General features: G+C 31.3%; 1 protein-coding gene across 1 annotated transcript; it reads left to right on the top strand.

Annotated features, from left to right (window-relative positions):
• The first annotated feature begins 752 nt into the window (after positions 1 to 752).
• Positions 753 to 7,101, top strand: LOC114933762 (uncharacterized). The gene is made up of 3 exons (XM_029306339.2): positions 753 to 1,327; positions 2,502 to 2,684; positions 6,764 to 7,101. The coding sequence occupies exons 1-3, from the start codon at positions 1,271 to 1,273 to the stop codon at positions 6,944 to 6,946; spliced, it is 423 nt and encodes a 140-aa protein (XP_029162172.1). The 5' UTR covers positions 753 to 1,270; the 3' UTR covers positions 6,947 to 7,101.
• Positions 7,102 to 22,784: the final 15,683 nt, after the last annotated feature.

The raw sequence follows: 22,784 nt of genomic DNA, 5'->3' as shown, positions 1-22,784 counted from the left end.
TATATCTGTTTCTCTGTGGAAGTGAATCATTTCGCGTTAATGCGTGTGTTGGTGCGCGTCGATATCGTGTACGAGTGCGAGGAATAATTAGCTCCTGCAGTAACGAGCTTAAAAACGCACTTGAAATTTCACGGCGTAATGACGCGCGGTGGTTTCATCGTCGTGTTTTATTCGGGTTAATTGTGAATTACGAAATTCACGCAAAACGTTACACCAACGTTAGCTTAGAGAAATATTTTGCGAACGGATAAAAAGCGGCCATCCTTCGACGGTTCTTTTTTCTGTTTAATTAATCGCAATTTTAAATTCACCGCACGAATAACCTGCGGCCGCTTTAATTCTTCCCTAACAACATTCATAAATCTGGGAATAAAATTCTGCTATCCGTGGCTCGCACAATTAGCGAGAAATTAAAAGCGCTGGGAACTAATTTCGGCTGTAACAATTGTTCAACGACATAATCATATTATAAAGGAGATGAAAATAATGCGATTAAATTATTAATCGCAATTATTAATATTTAAGCGGCATTTGTAAATGTACGAGAGATTTGAATTTATATTGATTTTCACGTATAAATAAAATTATTTAACGTAAAAATAGTCCAACAAAAAATAATTTAATCAAAAATTTAATTAAAAAAAAATTGAAAATAAGATATATTTATATGCAATAATATAATAAATACAATTAATATTGTTTTCTATAATATTTCAATTTTCATCAGTTTTTTTTATTAGATAATTATCGGATCAATTCACAATAATATCATTGTTACGAAATGTAAATTCGGTGATTGCGTTTTTTAATTATAGCAATATATTTTACGTACTGTTTGTCAAATGTGATATTCAACTATAAATGTTATTTCTCCTGCGAGTATAATGCTTCTATCTCAATGGCATCTATATAACTTATAGTGGAATTTCCAGCGTTTAGCTAGTTTGGAGATGCTCGAGGAAAAAAGCAACTTTCCTTATATATATCTTGCATCTTTGAAATCTCAAAGTTAAAAGTGCCATTAAATTTTCACAATTAAATATGCAATACAGGAGTAAGGAAGAACAAATTTCTGAAAAACTACTTTATTTATAATATATAAAACTCAAAGACGTTTATAATCGAGGAAAAGAATTTCTCAGAAAAGAAGCAAAGATCAATCTTATATAACTCGATGGAAGATTCTGTTACATATTAATACAATATATAATAAACTGATTCACCTTTGCGCAATCGATAGCGAAAGAACCTTTATGTCATCATCAGTGTCATGATGCTGAGATCGGAGGTTTCGTCGAGGGACAATCTTAATACTCTCACACAATCGGTTGGTCTTCCGCAAGAATATCACGATAGCGATTCTACCGCGATATAACTGCGAGATATCGTGATATCATCTTGTGATTACGTGCAGCAGATTTTGCATCGAAAGGTCGATCGAAGCGAAATGTTTGGATTTCGTGCCATACATATATAGACTAAACGACTATTTTAACTGCGATGATATCGTTTCTGTTTGCCTTGAGGAAGTAAAATGCTCGCGTTATCGTTATCTCTATTCCGTTCGGCGTATCTGCATCCAATATGGAAGCATAATTTGAATATGATAGTTAAAGGTGTTTAAACACACGGGCGTTGATTACGTTTACGTAAAACGTTCGAGTCGTCACGGTTGCGCGATTTGTTAAAGAGCGCGCGACCCATTAAAGGACGTTAAAGGGCGACTCGCGCAATAACGTAATAGCGCGACGGGAGAGAAATTCAAGGAGAACGCGAAATGGATCTGTCAATTTCGACGCAATCGCGCGCCAGTATTTAATGTTCGTACCTAGCCTGTTGCGAAGCGTCCATCGCGCTTGTCGTTCGCAGACGCCACACGTATAAAACCGACGACGTTAAATAAATGAATTCTGGGTTAAACGTGTCCCGCCTAATTTGTTTCGTTGCGCATCTGCTGGAAACCGAAATACAGGTTTTGCTATATTTAGATACAGGGTCGCCGTTAATTGTTTACTAGTCGTCAAGAGTAATCAGGCGTTTATACGCGTAAGAGATCTGATGAATTAATTCAAAATTTAATTTTATACACAAACATGACGAACGCGTCTAAATATAACTCTTGCGTTTAAAATTGGATGTTGCTTGTTTGAAATTGAAATTTTTTCGTGCCTACACATTTATTCCAGCGATGTTTCCAACATATTTTTCCATTGTTTAAAGTATTCTTAGAATTTTTCAATGGAAATACTTATATCACCGAGTTGATACAAAGTCACATTTTTCAAGTTTTGTAGCATTTTTCATAAATTTGTCGTCCTAGTTGAACAAATGGGATAGAGTGATACCTGAAGCAAAATGCAAAATCATAAGTCACAGACGATGAGGTACATCATCAGCGAACGAAACCGACGATTTATAGAGCTAAATATTGGCGGAGATAAAACGCGCGATAATTTTACATCCGTGAAAAAGAAAAAAATCTGGGATATTTCTGTTGGCAGGAGGAACGACGTCGTACCGGAAGGTACGTCGCGGGCGGAATGGCTCTTGCATTTACATTGCTCGGGCTGCATCATTTGCTTCTACGGGGTGCGTCCACGATAGCGGGAGTGTGCGTACCCGCCATCATTATGGCCTTGTACATAATCTGGGTGTTATACTCCGCCCGCAGGGACAGGCGGAAGGTAGCTGCATTTTAAATGTTGCGTTATTTTTTTCCGCGTTGCTTCTTCTTCCTCCTTCTCGCTACTATAATTCATAACGAGGTCAGTAAAGGCCATGAAACGCATAAGGTTATGAAACGCATTTTTGACAAATGCCAGCAAAAATATATATAAACAATTGCGTGTTATTCCGGAAATGCAATCCGGCAATTGAACACCCGTAACATAGACGATAACGTAATCTCTATTACGGCGTTTGACATTTTCCGAATTGTTGTCGGCTCTTATTACTTTTCACCTTTACGCACTTCGTCCATGTCCGCTAATGATATCCCCGGGGGAAATTAGAAAACGCCCTGATTCGCGGAAGGAGCAATTTTTATGCGAAACTCGCGAAAGGGTTCTTTTCGATCGTAGAATTAAACTTGAAAAATGATGAGATTCTCGATTGATCGTCGATTTACGGTTATACCTATCTAGGATGGGTTTAAAGTAGACATTATACACCGTAAGAAGCTCGTACAGTTTGCTCATTTCGCTCAATATTGAAGGACTTTAAAACGACTCGTTCGCGTACAATCAAGCATTCAAAACTACATGAAACTGTTATAAATAGTCGCGATAAAAAAATATCGCATGTAGGGCCGATGTGGCGTCGCTTTGCCACCGTTTAATCTTTCATTGAAATTGCTTTATATATTGCAGCATTTTTTTCTGCATATCCCGTCGCGTCACTTTGAAACGTTTCTCGTTTAAACTTTATTTCACTATTCTCTCTTTTCTCCACGTTCTTTTATGAAATGTAATTAATTTAACAACTTAACGTGGCGCGCTTTATATGTAACACTATTTGCCACTTTCCATTTGCAAAATAAACCTGTTGTGCATATAACGAAAGATATTTTTGTTTATAATTGGCAAAATAAACCTGCATGTAACGATATTTTTGTGTATAACCATCTGTTGAAAATCTATTTTTACAGAAACGTATATACAAATTGCTCATACTATATAAGTATTTATACGTATGACAAAACATTTTTCCAGCGTTTAAAACGCACCGATATTTGTCATGGAAACAATATGCGGTACTACAAAAGATATTTAAAGCTTAATCAACAACATTATTTGTTGCGCAAATCACATGTTATGTAATTTGCGCAACAAATAATAATGTCACGATGTTTCAATTCCCTTTAATTAAAACGACGAATTATTTAGAATAATTTAGTTTGAAATATATAAATATATATATTTTAAAAATAAACAAAAGAGAAAATAACCAATAAATACAGACTTCTGCTTAGCTGTAGAATTTTTCCGAAAACCGGAGGAACCGGAAATTTAAATAACAGCAGTCAATGCGAAGCGTTTCTTTGTCGGTTTTGTAAACAAGCATACGTGGAACGAAAATACTTATAGTCGAATTTTCCTTCCTATATAACGATAAGCGGATATAAATTCCGATAGATCGCAACAGTTCCAGATGTTATTTCTCGAGCATCGAAATTATAATTGATATTCATATCGACATACAAAATGTGACAAGATCAATCTGTTGGTGAAGTAAAGCACGTGAATAGGATTGTCTGTCGATCCTGTTACGGCATCAATCAAATGAAATCATTTGGTAATACACAAATCTGATAGAAGTAGAACGTTCGTTTATCGATGCAATTTATTTGCGATCTATCGAATAACTTTTCTCGCGCTCTTTCAATCAGGTTGATAATATCATACTGCAGTGATGCTGCACATAATGACGTGGCCAATTAAATTGACGTGGAACCAGTTTCGCATCGAGCTGTTTCGAGATCGAATTACAGCGAACTGTATTCGATCGCTTGCTGTCGATGCAATACGATTGCTCCTGCAATCGGATGCACTGCAACCTGAGACAGCAAACTGATGAGAGTTTCGGATACAATGACAATTCCGTTCCTCTATTCATAGAAAGATCATAAAATTGTTCAGTTCGACGGGTATAACTTTAAATTATTCGCGGAAATTAAAATTAAATAGAAAAATCTATACTTAAAATATCATAAGAATATTAGGTCGGCTCTTTTAATTTAAAACACGATATACACCTCCTTCTTCTCGGCCGCAGAGCCAAACGCAATGTTATTGCGAAAATTAAGTAATCTGAGAATCTGTATCCTATGATTGAGATCCCAAGAATTCTCCTTATTTCTCTTTTAACTTTCCCTGTAAAGAAATAAGCGAGAAAAATATTGGTCCAAAAGTTGGCTAAATCGGGAAACGAACCTGAGACCTTCTCTTGTTAAGTGTCTGAATAGCTCAGTTGGAATAGCATTCGCCCAAGCGGAAGGTCTCGGGTTCGTTTCCCGATTTTAGCCAACTTTCGGACCAATATTTTTCTCGCCTATTTCTTTACAGGGGAAGTTAAAAGAGAAATAAGGAGAATTCTTGGGATTCCAACCATAGGATACAGATTCTCAGATTACTTAATTTTCGCAATAACATCGCGTTTGGCTCTGTGGCCGAAAAGAAGGAGATGTACATATATCGTGGTTTAAAATATCATATTCAGCAAATTTCTTCTAATGCATTTCTTGATTGTCCAAATCTAAATTAATGTTACTTCCTTTGAAGTAGACGATGCCTAACTGGTACAAGTATCTTATTCAGATCTTGTGTATCGCGCAAAGTGAACATAAACGCAATACCGCATATAAATGCAACGTACACAATTAACGCGTGTTTGGGTTTACCCAATACATTATGCAGGCTTTGCTACTCATGCGTGGTAAATGTTGTATTGTCTCTATTTCGATACATGTACATACATACATAATTATTATGCTGCATGATGCTCGCTTGACAAGCATATATGGTGAATGCATGTTTACGCTAGCTATTACTTCCCGTGTAACGTTCAGTCGTGAATTTTCGGTGTCAGTTGCAGGCGCAGTAACTTTCGTTCCCGTAAATTTCGTTCCCGTAAATTAGGTTAAAATAAAGAGTCGTTCTAAATAGTCAAACTTCATTTAAAAAATTGAAATTCAATCCCAGTAGTAAATTACTGTAGAAAAAATATAAATTATATTATTAAGAATTTACTAATTAAGTTTATTTTTTATTTTGACTATATTTAAATATTATAAACGCGTATAAAAATAGTAATAAAATATTAATTGTATTGAACGTAATGAAATAATTTGTGCGTTGAATGTTATAAGCATAATAACTGTTTATATAATACGTTTGTTAAGTAGATTTAAAACTAGAATAGAATCAAAGGAACGGGTAATTGCATTTTGCGTTCCGTTATGTTTACATAATTTTCTTTATTATTAATTTGTTGATTGTTTTGTGACGTTAACACATCGCAGACTATTTTTATCATTAGAAAATAAAAATCTAATATTAAATAATAATGCTATTCTAGGGAATTAAATCTTTAGATAAATAAATATTTTTATTGCATAGAAATGTATATTTAACGTTCGAAAATATATATTAATGAAAAAAAAGATGAAAAAGTTTCCTTTATTAACATATATATTTTATCGACTAATGATTGTAATGAAATGCTTTAATTAATGGACTAATAAACCGGATAAAAAAAAATGTACATTTTATAGAAAATTCGGAATTCTGCTTATATAAGTTACATAATATTTTATGTTATGAATGTACAGAATTAAACTGCTGCATATTTGAGATCACTATATATGCGCATATGAATATGATTAACAGAGAATATAAACAGTTGATGATTAAACAGCAACTAACAAAGTTTACCTGCTCTGTTGATGTAAGCGAAATGGCATAAATATTTTCTGCGCGAAATTCGAAGAACCACTGCGCCGACGCGACGTACGCGTAAAGATCGTACCTTTGAGCGATATTTTCAATTTTCGCGATTTTAGCATGCGCGCAATCGGACTGTGTGTGACAGCGCAGGCAATTAAATTGGCTCGGAACCAAAGCTGCGTCACACGAATTTATCCAATTATGCCGGATGTCCGTCTCGAGGTTGACACTCGCACGAATTACAGATTGCGTACTATGTGTGTACGTCAACGCGAGTATTTTGCGGTCTATGATATACAATCGATTGTTGCTGATTTCAGGCGCTGAGATTCGTTACGGCAACGCAACCGACTGAAGTCATCAATATTCCTTCCAGATCCGGATCTAATGTTATTTGCAAGAATTCCACAAGCGACGACAATTTAAAGAAAAATTCGTCAAATCTATACAAATCACAGAACATTCGCGAAAATCTCGCTTTTTCTAATAAAGATGAAGCGTAAGAAAATCAGTTTAAAATTTTTTTAATGTTTGGAAAAATCATATTTTGAATATATGTTTACTGAATGCTCAAAAGGATGTACACATACGTTACTTAATTCGAAAGAATACATTTGTAAAACAAATTCATAATATATATATGACCTACATTTTTGTAGTCTCGAAGTTTCTTTAAAATATATTCCGTAAATAATATATAAGATTCTCTCTGTTGTTTGCAATTTTACTTGCCCTGGAAATTGTAAGAAATCTTGTCGGTTTATATTTTTACAAGTTTAATGTGCAGGATATCAACAAAGAAGGCTTTTAAAACATAATCTACAATGCACAATTTTAAAAGCTTGTTATAGCAATATATAAATAAATTTAAAATTACTGAAATCTTCAGTTTTAGAATCTTATCAATTATATATGTATTTTTTTTCCTATAAAAAACGTTTGTAAATTAAGAAATGTCTAATTTTTTTCTCTGTCAAATTATTATTATTTTTCTTTACAAAGAATATTAAAAAATATTTAATAATACATACTCAGTGTTTTTCTTAATTTATAACGAAATAAAAGTATATTAAATTTTGTAGTAAAAAGTATGAGCTAATAATTTTCTGAACTCTTATATAATGGTAATAAAACTGTACTCTTCTATAATAAATAATTTAAAAAATTACATTAATTCTTTTAAATATGTAGCTTATACTTAATATATTTTCAAGATGTACACATTATTTCTAAAAATTTCTGTAGTATTTTGTACAAATTACAATTCACTTTGTACATGCACATCTGATACATGTTTTTATTTAACTTTTTCTTTTTAAATATAAAATATCAAGATTTCTTTTTTTATTTAATTTTTCTTTTATTTTTTTAATCCTCTCTGTGCGTGCGTCTCTACAATTTTCATTTTTCCTGAAGTTCTACAGTTATATTAGTCATTACGTTATTTTATTTCAGAAGCGTAAACATTCATTCACTTAAGGAGCTGTCAAACAGTTTTTTAATTTACCACACATTAACTCGAGTAAAACATGTTCGTATATATCTCATAATATTAGAAATGGCATCAAACGAGTCATGATTTAAAGACCTCGTATAATAAAGTTACCTCGTTTGTTCACTATTGAACAGTTTATTAATTTTCTACAAAGGAAGAGCCATCGCGAAGCTAAATCCTTTATCCGTGTTATAATTTATTTTCATAATATGGTGCTTTAGAAAGTCTCTTCTATTTTCTCAATTATTCTGTGCAACCTGCCATAAATTAAATTTTTGAATCCGTTTACTGCGTAGACGCGGAGAAATAGATTTTTCTTGTCGAAATCGAAAGGGAAATTATTTGACATTTGGAATATATGCGTTCATGCTTATGATTAAATCCGACGAGCAATATTTCGCGAGTCGATCGAGCGGAACTTGGGACGAATCACAGCAAGTCATCCGGATTCCATCTCGGCTCGGTAATAAGATTCGTCTCATTTGTGGCATGCAATTGCGTCTATATTTTAAGAGTTTTATCGCACGGAAAGAGTTCGCTGTTGCTTTTCGTCGACGTAACGTAATTTTGCAATATTTTCTCTATGTGATTCGCATCTTTTATTCACTACAAAAGATTACGACAAATATATATTAGATTGAAGAATGTGAACGAGAGAGATTGTATATTGCCTTCTGTATAAAGAATTAATTCTATATAATTGTAATCATAATTTAATTTATGTGTTTCAAATTATATTTTTGTACATAACGAGACATAGATTCATTTAATATATTATACAATATTTTTATTATTATATTGAATCATTTGTTTGGTTTGATGACATAAAATAATTTTAATGAATATTCTCTTCAAAGTAATCGATCAATGAGAATGATCGATTCAATGTCATACTTATTTCACTGTATTCTCAACATAGAAAGTTTCGTATTGTTGTGGTAATCAAGTTGTCGGATATAACCAAAGGTCCTCAAGTAAACCACCGATGAGAAGCTTCGTTATCACGAAGAAAGTTTCGAGTACATTCATGGAAAATATGCCGAGTTGTGGTACTACGTAGTTTACTAATAAAGAACTTCATGTACAGACTAATAGAGAAAGAGAGAAAGTTATGATAAGTTTCCTTAAATAGCTCTTGTTACATAAAAAAATTAAAGAAAACATGTCTTTATTACATGTTTATTTCCAAAGAAAAAAAAATATATGCACAGACTTACTTTATATCCGTCGTAACATTATACCAATATTATGAGAGATTATTATTATCATCTCCTGTGCAATTTAATAATTGTGATAAATCATTTATAACGATTTTATGTGAACCGTTTATGTGTCACAGAGTCGCGCCAAATTTACGCGTTGATTGAATCGGAGTGATTATTCGCACTCAGGGTGGTGCGTGAAAGCCGGATCATCGAATTCAATGATCTCTACGCAACCGCAACATCCATAAGTAATCGCATATGCGATTACTGTTTAATTAATACGTGATTTATTTGCGTTACATAAGCTCGTGCAACTCTAGCGAATGGTTTAGGTAAACTCATTACAGTAAAAGCTCCATTATCAACAGCTCGGTATATTAACAACTTGGTATGCAGTCATATATTCGCGAACTGAGACTTAAAAATTAGTTGTTTGCAAAAAAGATTAACAAGAATAATGAAATAATTAGTAAAATAATTTTTTTTAGAATAATCGATGTATATAATACACGATACATTGATTATTTATTATACGAGTATGATATATCTCTCTCTTGCTCTCTCTCTCTCACGTTTGTGAAATGCTTTTGTAAAAATAATTATAAAAAATTCATTGTTCTTAATAGGCACACACATATATATTTTTTTTGATAATTCTTTGAGTTATACATTATTGACATAAACTGTTATTGAGACGTAGGGGCAGCTATGCATTGGAAAAAGCCTTGGGCAGTTTTCTGCTCTTTTACAGTAAAATAAAATGACATCTTGTCATTTGTTATTTTACGTATATATGTATATGCAAAATTTAAGCGGTAACATGTAATTATAAGTATAATTGCATGTGTGTGTGTGTGTGTGTGTATGTAGCATATGTATAGTATTATGTATTATAACATTATATCTTAATTGCGCGTGATATACTATGTCGAATATAATCACAGTCTCTTGTATTGAATTACTTTAATGCACGATAGTGGGATTGTCGAACCATCTTATCGCGTGTCAGTAACTGACAATGTAATGCAAAGTAGACAATGTAATACAAATAATAGATTGCAAATATAACAATTAATTGATTGCTATTACATCAAAACTGTACAAGGATGCATTTTAGCTTATATCGTGGATTGTTAGATTAATAATTTTTTGAAAGATTTATTTATACTTGTAATTTATAGAAAAGAAAATTTCAACGAAATATTAAAGTTTAGATTATGCGCTCGAAATAGTGCACATTAGAAATAATGGTGATATATAAAAATATTACCGATATATTAAATAAGAATATTAGTTTCCTACATGTAGTTTCATTATTTCATAGTACTCTCGTTTATTCAAGATTAAAATGATATAATACAAATTGCAATATTTTTGAAAATAATAAAACTTATACAGTTATTGTTTATTTTCTTTAAAGCCATTTTAAATAAATAAATAAAATTTTCGGAACACGATAATAATTGTGTAACGCTTAAAGTGATGATATTTAAAGAAAAAGGCGTCGATGCTTAAAGCTTGATACCGTGCAAATCTGTCTGTCTTTTGTGAGATGAATGGACTTGGCTGACTTTAATCAGGCTGTAAAACTTTGTTCACCCTGATAAATCGACCGTACATCTTACGCGAAACTCGTACATCAGCTTTATGTGCAGCTTTATGCTTTTACGCGCTAAATTTCACCTTTTTAATCATAGTTTATATAACATTTAATTAAGAATTAAATTTCTTTTTACAAAAAAAACTAGATATACATAAAATGGCATAAAATCATATTGTCGTTGCACGTAGATGATGTATTGCTGTATTTATAATCAATCACATAGAAGATAATAAAAGTTTCATATGTTTTTGCGCGAATGTCATTTATGTTGTAAATAAAAAATATAGATTGCGCAGTAATAAGTGATGAAGGTACGTCGATCTGTTCGTATTAAAACTTTTTTAATCCAATAATTCTTTCGAGATTGAACTTTGTCAAATCGAATTTTTTTTGTATTCTTTATATTCTTTTCAATTGCACGTGCGAGTGTGAAAGCTGAGAATTCTATTATATAAGTCGGTGCAGCTTGTAATAAAAGCATCCGAGTAAAAACACTGATCTTACAGAGTAACAGTTAAATTACAAAAAGGAGGATAATTTCAAGTACTTGAGGAACATGTCCAGATGAGTACTCGAACGATATATCTGGTCGAGAATGTTTAGAGAATTTTCTTAGACGGTGGGCGAAAAGTTATTAGTGATTTTATAACGACCTCGAATAGTCTGAAAAAGAAATAACGCCTGTATGTACATAAACTTCTCCTACGCTCTTACATCTAGGAACTGTAACTTGGACGTGAGACAACTTTCAACGAATTAAATTGCTTGCAGCTGACGTTAGATAAGGTGCTCCCCTGAAGTTAATTATCGCACTATATAACATTCCTGTCATTCGTTGCGAAAATTAAGATAGAGAGAGAGAGAGAGAGAGAGAGAGAGAGAGAGGAATAAACGTAAAATATTTAAAGGTACAGTATTAAGATCTTTCTTTCATACTTCGTTTAAATACTCAACAGTTCGATTGTTTTGGAATCAATATTTCTTTAATAGAACAATGTAGCAGCATCAACAGTTTCGTGTTATAAATGACCGAATGTAAATCTTTATCTAACTGCAGAAATGAATAAGAAAGAAATTATTTTTTTATTTAATCCCAAATAGATCTTTACTATTGTAAGGTTTTACGTGGGCTGACTAGTAGTAGTATAAATGAATCCCACTTTCGATCCCGACTCTCATCCCATACATATAGAAGCTGGAGATGAAAAATCCCGTCTTCCAAAGCGCATGTTCAGTATGGGTTAGCGGTTCTATCTTGTAAAAATCCCCCGTCATGGAAAGAAATGTCTCGAATGGCGGATTGTAAAGGAAAAAGCTAAGGTCTATATCTTGGGCGGTAAAGTTAAAAGAAGGCGAAAAGAATTTAGAGTACGTGTTATGTGAAAGCTTAATTTGAAGTGTGTCAAAATATTAAATCAAGTTCAAATTAATTGAAAAATTAAAATTTCATGTATATAAAAAATATAAGATTTTATTGTCTTTTTTATTATACTGAAATTTGTTGTTTTTTTTTCTGAAATTTCTCAAGTAACAAGCGATGAGTGCAAGTAAAGAGGAGGAAACGCGATAAGATGTATAAAAGTAAGACATTCATAGCGTAACACGTACGCAACCTTTTGATTCATCTACAGACTCGAAGTAGGTCAACATCTTGGGAGAGAAGAGAGGAGAAAGCAAGCACTATATTGCGTTTTGATTCTCTGCGCGAACCGCAACAAGACGTTGCGGCGGAAACAAACGTCTCGCGAGTATGGCACACACAGCACGTTCGCACAAACAGATATAACAATGTATTCTGCATATAATAGGTATTCCTAGCACGATCGCGTAAGATAGGTCAGGGCACGCCTCGATGTTTGCTCGATTGGACTAAGATATCGGCATAAAGATGAAGCGCGAAGATGAATCTTCGCTTGACAACACCCGCAATCAGGAGCGGCGGTATGTTTTACGGCGTAATACCGTCTTTTCAATATCGCATAAATGAAAGTGTTCGATGTATTCGAGTCGTTTTACGACCGCCATATACTTCTCATGTATAAGTTATCGGATCCTTTTATTTGATGCGAAAGATTATTGCGTTACCGTTTTACGACAACTCGAAGCGGGACTTTTACTATCCGACGCGCGCGCGATTTCCCCTTTATGGAATTTTTCATGACGTGTATAACGTGAAAGAGAGGCGTACGTGAACGTTGGCTTTGTTTTGTGGAACGTCACAAAACAGTAAAGCGTGCTACTGCAGAATTTACGTTCACGTCGACTTGTAATTTTGCATTTCAATTAAAAGCTCTAAGAGTATTAAGATTGTCAGAAATGCGTCAGAATATGAAAACTGTACATTCTGTTTATATAATACAGCTTATAATATTATACAAATGCATCTCTAATATTTTTAATTGCTGTATAAATTCTCTAATAAATTAAATAGAAACAAAACTATAGAATATAAGAATATGTCGATTATTTCTAGGATAAATGCTAATAAATAACAGTTTAATTGATAGCAATTTAATGAATTTAATTTGTTGCGATAAATTGTAGCAATTATTTTATAGTAAAAATACATTATCGACAAACTTGAAATTAATATAAAAAAAATTTTATGTTTACAAATGTCAGTTTCTTCATTGACGCATTTGCTTATAAATGGCTTTGATAGAACAGCAATAGTTCATCAAACTACTCTTAATCGGTTGCACGACCGCCGGGGAATTCTAAACAAGCGCCACGAATTCGTGATTGTCTGCATAAATTTCGGGCGCATATACCTATATTTTCGTCGACATTATCTCTACTCTCGAGTTTTATTTCTGGATATTGCAAATAGATATTTTTCATTAACGTTTGATAAATTTATATATTGCTCATTGTATACAGTAAAATTAATAACTCAAGAAAAAAATAATTATAAATGATTTAATATAATTATAATAATATTGTATTATTCGAATTATAGTTTCTAAAAACCACGCGCATGTCGAGTCTAATACCGGTTCATCGAATTTATTTATTCATGATACATAAATAATATAATAATATAATTTTCATATTGTAATATCATTTGTCTGCAGTTAACCGCAACTGTTCTAAATTATTTATATCGCATAATAGGACAATTGATTTTGCATGAAAGCAAAGTATAGATAGTACATCCACAAATTTGCATTTATAGTTCACATGCAATGACATTCCTTTATTAATTTAAAATTAAATGTTTTTATTTAAAAAATATTGATAAAATCCAATTTCTAGATTATAAAAAGCTAAAGTTATTTTTAATTGAAACTATAGAATTTTTTATGAATTGAAATTTTTCCGTTATTTTCATTATTAATGGAATATGTATGTATATATATATGGTCATATACGTACATCTGTTTTGCTATTGGTTTTTCAAGAAAGAATAAGCTTGTTACTATAAGATAATTTCAAAATGGAAAATGTCAAGCACGTGAACTCTTCTGACTATTCCTGAGAGTTAAATAACTTTTTTTTTCAGCGTGACCAATAATGCTACATAAAATAAGAAAATTCTTCTCACGTGGCAAATTAAATTGAGCATTCTATCCGAAGCTAAAAATTTTATGAGTAAAATATTCATTATTTCTATATTCTAGAAAGTTATTCAAAATGTAGTAAGTTACAAATGAATGTTATTATAAATGAATTACAAAAAATACAGATAGAAGAAACATTGTTATCTTTTATATTATATATATTTTTATATATATATTTTATTTTCATAATTTTATTTTTATAAACTGCTAACGCGACGCATATAAAAATATAAATTATTATATTAAAATAAGAATAATAATATATCAATAGAGACGAAATTAATAATGACAATAAAAAGTAATAAAAATTATTCTATTGATTGTTATGTACACAGTCGCTGAAATTAAGTTTGTTATTATGCCAACGCAGAAAATGGTACTACTGGGTATAATTGCTAGTATGGTTATTGTTGCCATAGAATACTAGTGAAGTTTGCTCAATCCTGCGAAAGGAAGAGCAGTCCCTGAAGCACAAGTGGCCTTTAGACAATAAGGTAAAAAAAAGTAAAGTTAATTTTATAAAAAAAGTTACGCAAAGAGAACTATTATATTAATAATTGATTGTATGTTAATGAAAAAATAATGGTAAAAGCGATATAAATCGCATAATCTCGCATTGTTTAAAAAAATGTAATTGGTATCGATGTATATTTGTCCTCTCTACATCTGTTTGCGTATCGGAAGTATCTGTTTTCATGCCCTCAATGCGGGAGATTTTAACGAGGTTTGCCATGTAATTATACGTTAGCTTTGAGAGGTCTATCGTATACGTTAACGTAGCCATTTTTATGGAAATACGCAGCGGTGTAGAATTGAAAGGACACGTTAATGTAATTACATCTTAGCGGCAAAATATTCGTTGTGAGTGAATTTCTATGTTGAAGTACGAGAGTGAAAAATCGATGACATTTTATGAGAGTTTATGTACACACACGCACATTTTTTCTTGCGCAAATGTAATTTTTAAATGTATTTTGAAAATTGAAAAAAAAATGTTGCGAAAATAAATTAATATTCATAAGAGTATTGTTTTAATAATAAAATATTAGCCACTTGTTAAATAATATAAAGTATTATAAAATATATATTTTTTATTTTTATATATTTTCCATTGCAAATATTATCTGCAGCAAGAAAACATATAAGATTTTTTCTCGTCAAATAAAACAATGCCATCGATACATGTGCAGTAGTTGCGAACGATACATATATATCCGTGAATGGTTGCAAGTAAATTATTTTCTGTAAAAATAAATCCCTTGTGGCAAAAATTTAAAATTTTTGAAACATGCAGCTCGCATTATTTGAATACTTTTCTCACATAACATTTCATCATTTTTATAAAATATTCATGAAATAGTATTGTATATATATATATATATATATATATATATATATATCATGTATTCAAATTTTAAATCTTTTAAAAAATATTGTATATAAATGTATGCAATCAACTTTCTCTAAATACGATTGAACCTTTAACGATGTTGTAATGTCAGAGTTTTTAATCATTCTAATAAATATTTTAAATAAAATATTTAAGATAACAAAAAGCTATTTAAAAATTGAGAAAGATTTTATTATTTTTTTTGTATAAATAAAAATTATTTGCTAGGATCTTTGAAACACTTATAATTAACTGTTAATAGAATATATACATATATAATACATGACAAAAAATTAATTTTGATTTAGTTACTGTAATTGGGACACGTATATGCGCGTATAGAAATTCCTGTATGTGTTAATACTGTAATCGTTGTATTAGTGTAAATATAATTATATGTATATATATATATATATATATATATATATATATATATATATATGGTTATATGAGTTGCGATGTTAGTGTTTTTAGAGAAAATTTTCATCGAGCTTTTATATACAATAGCTGACCTCGATAAAACAAAGCGCTTTAGAAGGAACAGTCACCTTTACGTTGAAAGTGTTCCCGGAAGTTGATGCGTCAATAGCGGTTTTATTGCTTTTGCTTTGTTGCTGCCAAAAATAACTGAGCATGTGATAATATTAAAATGATAATATATTGGGTAACTGGCCGTTGTAATTACAAAATTTTTTGCACAGAGTATACTTAATTTCAGAAATATAATCTATTCTTAAAAAGACCTGTATAATATCCAAATTTATAGTTGCTTCCACTTTTGTAATGCTGATTAGTTGTCTCGATATGCTCTGTGCATTATTTCGTATTGATAAAAATCTGTTATATTAAGTTAAAATCATATGATTTAATAACTTGAATTATTGAAGGAATTAATATATATATATATATATATATAATTTATGCATAATTTTGTACATCTAATGCAGGTTTAATACTATTATTTTTGAAGAACAAAGAAAATTATAATACACTGCTATTGAATTTGCAATATGTTAAAAGATTGTCATCCTAGAAATTGTGTAGTTTTATAAATATCGAGCTAGCAAAGTTTGATATTAACGAATATTGTGCTCTTATTTTATCGATAAAATATTAAATATAAAGATTATTTAAATAAGAATATCAGTAATAACATTTTGTTTAAATTAATGTTTGAAAATATTATAGTAAATATTATAGTAAAATTAGTACTATATGCAAAAAAAAGTGAAAATTTATTAAAGATACTTATAGACAAAATGATAGATATTTGATAGATTCAAAAAGTAAAAAAATATTACTTTAATAAAAAAAATGAGTAAGAGTAATAAGTAAAGTAAATAAGAACAATAAATGATTAATCAGAGAAATAAATATAAGAAAAATAAAAAAAAAAACTTACAAATTTATTATAAATTAAATTAAATAAAATTTACTGTAAAAATATTACTTATAGCAAAATATTACTTATAAAAAAATGTTATATTTTAATTAAAATAATAAAACATTTGAAATACGCACACTATACATATACGAAACTGTGTACAAAAATACATTTTTACTATTGTAAAGAGATCCAATTGGGTTATATAAATATAGCATTATAGCATATAACAATGATCATTGAATGTGCGTTTACGATAGAATAAATCGATGCAATAAACATAAATAAGCCAAAGAAAAAAGTTAATAAACCATCAATGTTACTGTAAAGGCGATTAGCTGCACTAAGTCCATATTATAACAGGTTTCAATATTGATAGGTCATATAACGCTAACATTGTCACAGTTAATTAGTTCTGTGCGGGTACATAATTACATGAATATAACGATCCATTAAAGCAACATGTAAAGCTTGAATATTTTGCCGCTCGACGTTCGTTTTTTGTAGCAAAAAAACTAAATCAGACAAAGTGTATGTGTAGGAATGTATTTCACACACATTTCGCCAGGTATGTTGTTATTTTTCAATCGCCCATTCTCCGTTCGGAAATTACCTCTCGACATTCGCAAAAGCGAAAGTTCAGGCATCCGCGGTTAACCGAGGGTTGCCAGAAAGTCTCTCTACATGTCATGTACAGTTTGTCATAAATTCATAGCAGTTATACACTTGATTTGACATGTGCTTTTTTTCTTTTGTTTGCTTGAATAATTGTGCTCTTAAACAAAAGAGAAAGAGAGAGAAAGAGAGAGAGAGAACTCGCGACAGTCTCGAGTCTAAAATTCTTTATATTATATTTTGCGATCGATAAATAATTAATTTGACTTGGCGATATTCAATATCTTGTTATCCATTTTCGTTGCCTAACTCTTAACAAAATTTTTAATTTTTTTATATAAAATATCTCTGTAATGATTTTTTTTTGTTAAAATATATAAAATTTTTTTGTCTACCAGCAAATACATACAATATATCTGATATTTTATTTTTGGTAATCGTATTTACGGCGATTACACGAACATTATTCCGAAAATTAGTGATATAGTTGTCACAGAGAAGAGTCACAGATACATAATCATACGATGTCGAATATGATGAGATTTGTAGGATAGTCAAAACATGCTTAATTATTTGTGTTGAATATGTTATTTGCTGACAACTCAGCGATTTAGGGATTGCATATATGGCCATGTTTGAGAATTAAAGCAGAACTACTGAAGCTCTAATACGCTTGAGTTGCTAATAAAGTTGCTAGCAAAACTGTAATACGAATTAATAATTACACCTACATAACACATTAATCACATCACATAAATCCTACCAAACTAACTGTATATAGAGAACCAGAGTGTACCAATCTCGAACGTAAAATTTTCCTGGAAAACACATATGCGTATTTAACTTTACATTAATTATCCTGAGAGAAATAATTAAATATACATTGCAATAATTGCAAGTATTAAAAAAAATAATTCTAAAGAAAAATTAAAATAATGAAATAAATTGCTTTATTAATGAAAAGAGTGAAATTTATTGTCAACATGAAAAAAGAATATTGAAATTCGTAATTTTTCTAAATGTGACGCAAAATAAATTATTTATATTTTAAAATATACTATAATCACACACTTTTGCTCAGTGAACGCAGTCATGCGTTTTCTTTCACGGAACAAAATCCGGATCATTGTGTTATTATGCAAGCAATTTAGAACAACTCGGTTTTAAAGCAGTAAGCCCGGCTAAAAGATATCTATGTTGCCTATAGAATAGCGAATTTCTTAATCTACAGGCTCTACGTAAATCTGTACAACTCTTCACTCAGTGATAAATAATAACTATAAAATTATACGATAACGGTTTAAGTAAAATTTTATTTACAATTTCATGAATATCGAAACACATTGAAAGAAAACAACATCTCCGATGTTTATTTATAATCATCTGTATTTATTGATATTTATTTATCTGAAGTTTCTCTTTATTTATCTGTGATAATAACAGAGATAAAATCACTTTTATTGAAATTTCCCATTTGCAAAATGCATCTGTAGCATATAAAAAAAAGAGAAAGAGAGAAAAACTAAGATAGGTTTTTGAGTCGAACACCAATACATGTAGCACCAATACCTTAAGATAAGGGAGTTTACCCTTCCCAGAGATTTATAGCGAGATGTATCCCTTTTAATCCCCAATGGAAGGAAGGTTTCAGAGTCTCGTGCGTAAAAAGTTTCATAAATTTCAGGAATTTCAAATATCAACATCGCTTTCGGTCTTAACTTATCGAGGCATTGATTTTACATCGCTCAAGCTGCGGAAGCTCTTGTCAGTTTTTGCCATTGCGCCTTCATCAGGGAACAACAGCGCGACAATTTAGTTTCTCCTTCAAAGCTCGCGTCGCTCTGTAAAATCTCTAACAATAAGTGTTTTTCGATTACCTGTTCCGGTTTTCCTGCTTTCGTTTAAAATTGTTGCGCCTCAGTTCCGTCGCTTATATATAGAGGTGAAAGTTTAACGACGGCTTTCAGCTCGACTCTCCCGCGCACGGCTTGCGTCGCGTAATAATGTCGAAGCGGTATAAAGAGTCTCGAGGCAAGTATTTACGAGTGCGAAACCGGGGCTACGCGAATAGTAAAGAGGGTATTCGCTAAACGATTGATGGAGAGAGAGAGAGAGAGAAGTGACTTTGTTTTTCGATATATATGTATGTACATACATATATACTCGCGCTTGTTCTCTATATATTTAACTCGACAAATAACATAGCACAGAAGGGTGTGCGCAACAGCAACAATATAAAGATGTCCAATTCGCCTGATTTGTTTCGCGAAAGAATTCCGGATTCGTCTTGGAGCTGTGTGCTCGATCGAGCTACGTTTATTTCACGTTCAATTTATTACGTATAAAGCTGTGCTAGCAGGCAAAGACATCGTAGATAAATATTCTTGTTGCGCAAAACGAATAACTCAACTCGAAAGGAAATTAAACTTTCACATGAATGAAATATTGATTTCTTTAGTGAACGAACGATCAAATGACGCGGGGGGATATAGCTCGTGAGTTTTACACCAGAGCGACACGTGGGTGGATTGACAGCCTTACCGTTGACAAATACCACGGGGAGCAAATACCTTCGGAATATTACTCTTATTTTGTTGGCGATTAAAAAAAGATTGAAAATCCCGCCAAATTGGAAGACGATATTTCTTGGTGCTATATATAACTCTTAATAAAAATTTCGATATTTTTTATCACTCTAAAATTTGGTATAATAAATGAAATAATAAAGAAAGCTCGAATATTCGCCGATTAGTTCAATATTTCACGATTTAAATGAATAATTTAAAAATATTAAAAAAGTTACGTATTATTGAAATGTGAATAACATTACTGCATGTGAATATTCTCATTTACGCGTATATGTTCTTTCCTCGGAAATTACCTGCAAAATCGCGGATATAAAACTGACATTTCACGTGTAACACGATTTGATATAGATGTTTATAAATGCAGCGTTGCACGTGGCTACGTGAATCAATCTACTTGACTGTATCAACATTTACTGCACGTCCTGCACATCGCAGTCCTTAATTAGATAACGCTCGTGCGCGTCGGTTAGATTCACTTTAATTAATAAGGTCTAAATATCGTTATTTGAGGAATCAATTTAATATCGATCTCCTCCTTCGCGGTTCAACATCGGTTAATGCACTCGACCTTCTCGATGTCATTGTACTTTAAACTTAATGCGACGGGATTAGTATGAAGTTTCATACGTCGTTGTAAGAAAGGAAAGTCATCCTTCGCGTTATACTCTCTTACTTATAATCTTTAATTTGTTCTGAAAGAAGAAGAGAATCGGAAAGTGACATACCCTCGCGAAAAGACAGCAGGCGGCAGACACTTTGAGAAAACTAAATTAAATTCTGTCGGAACAAATTATTCACTCTTGAGAGATAATGTGCTTGAAACTGAATACATCCGCTTTCCAGAAATAAGTTGAATTATTTCGGATGAATAAATTCGCGCATTGTCATTCATTCTCTCTACCTCTCTTCTTCTCTCGTTTATAGCATTATTTTAAGATATTCGATCGCTATAAAAGAACTTGCTTCTTTTTGCCCTCATCGCTAAAATTTACTGCAAGATCGCACGTTAATGAGATGTCATTTCAATGTCGTTTAAAATATACGCGGAATTTATTACGAAAGTAATAAGGACTTTAAACCTTCATTGTTAGCATGTCAATAATCTCCGAGATTAATTTTTCATATATATAAGAGTTTTCCGCTTAAAATCTTTGCGTTGTTTTCAGGCAAAGAATTAAATAAATATGTTAGATTTTCTTCTCTCGGAGTATATAAAAAGAAATAAAGACTGCAACATTGCTACAAAAAATATGTACATTTTCTTTCGTATAACATTTTCAAATAATTTGATTTTTCTTATTTTTACAAGAAACTGCGAATTGAGAAATAAGAAGTTACTTATACAATAGATGAATAAAACATGCAACTATTATTATTCCAAAGAAATGGTTCTTGTATAAAGCTGTATAAAACCATGGAGTAACAAAAATCTTTCTTAAGATCTTTCCGCTGTAACCGTTTTCGCTTATCTTAAGTAGTAGCAATAGCTATATGGTCAGACACACAACAGAGAGCGCATTGTTTTTTCTTGCGCTTGATCATATAATGCAAGATAAAATATAAAATCGTGCTCATACTATTATGCTAAAATATGTTTAGTCACGTAATTTATTTGCACTAGTATCATAAAAAAATATGAATGTCTTTGTCTCTGCTGGATAAAAATGCGACATCTAGTAAATACTTTATATAATGCATCACAATTGCGGGCACTGAGAAAAATTTAATTATGAAAGACACGTATAATATATCTTGATTATCTCTTTGTAAAATAGGATATTATAAAAATCATTCATTTTCACGCGAAAAACTTCGTTCTCTTCGAATTCGTCTAAGATCGATACGTGGTATCAAAATATATCTAATATAGTAAAGGAACTTCGATCTTATCAAAGTTTAGTTTGCAAACATTGACCTCGTCCTAGATGCAGTATTAATAGTTTTCGAAAAGTTTCGGACGTAAAGGATCACACGACAGCTCACGGATATTTAAGCATTAAATTGGATTTTCGATTTTACCGTGGGATATTCAAAACGTAGTAATTTAAAGTCAAACTAACAAAAGTTCTGTCAGATTTATAGAGATTAAAAAAAGAAGCATAAATATTAATTCTTTCATTGTATATCAAATGCAGAAGAAAATATACTGTAATAATTTAATGTCAAAGTAAACCGTCAATCAAAGTAATAAATAAACGAGAGAAAGAGAGAGAGAAAAATATTTCTTTATCATTTTTACAATATACATATGTATAATTTTGTGTTCTAATTTTTGGTAATTGTAAATTATTGTCAAATCGGATTACAGTCCTTATAGGTCCTAGATGCTTAAAGTGGAAACCCGACGCATCGTTGTAAGCGAAACATCGAAGATATTGGTTCAAGCATTCACTCGCTCATATCAGGCTTGATCATCCTGCTTCATCGCGTGCTTCATCAGGTGCTTCCGTAGTTAAGGAGAGAAAGAAAAACCGTTCTGCGTGACAGAGATAACTCTGACA

Source organism: Nylanderia fulva, unplaced genomic scaffold (assembly GCF_048542155.1).
Source record: "Nylanderia fulva isolate GAGA-0341 unplaced genomic scaffold, ASM4854215v1 Scaffold18, whole genome shotgun sequence".
Lineage (NCBI taxonomy): Eukaryota > Metazoa > Arthropoda > Insecta > Hymenoptera > Formicidae > Nylanderia > Nylanderia fulva.
The sequence above is the reverse complement of the archived record's forward strand: the minus strand, read 5'-3'. Positions and strand labels throughout refer to the sequence as shown.

Coding starts and splice junctions, on each gene's coding strand:
- LOC114933762 (XM_029306339.2), top strand. CDS start 1,271: ATGATGCTGAGATCGGAGGTTTCGTCGAGGGACAATCTTAATACTCTC. Junction 1,328..2,501: donor TTAATACTCTCACACAATCG/GTTGGTCTTCCG, acceptor TTCTGTTGGCAG/GAGGAACGACGTCGTACCGG. Junction 2,685..6,763: donor CCCGCAGGGACAGGCGGAAG/GTAGCTGCATTT, acceptor TGCTGATTTCAG/GCGCTGAGATTCGTTACGGC.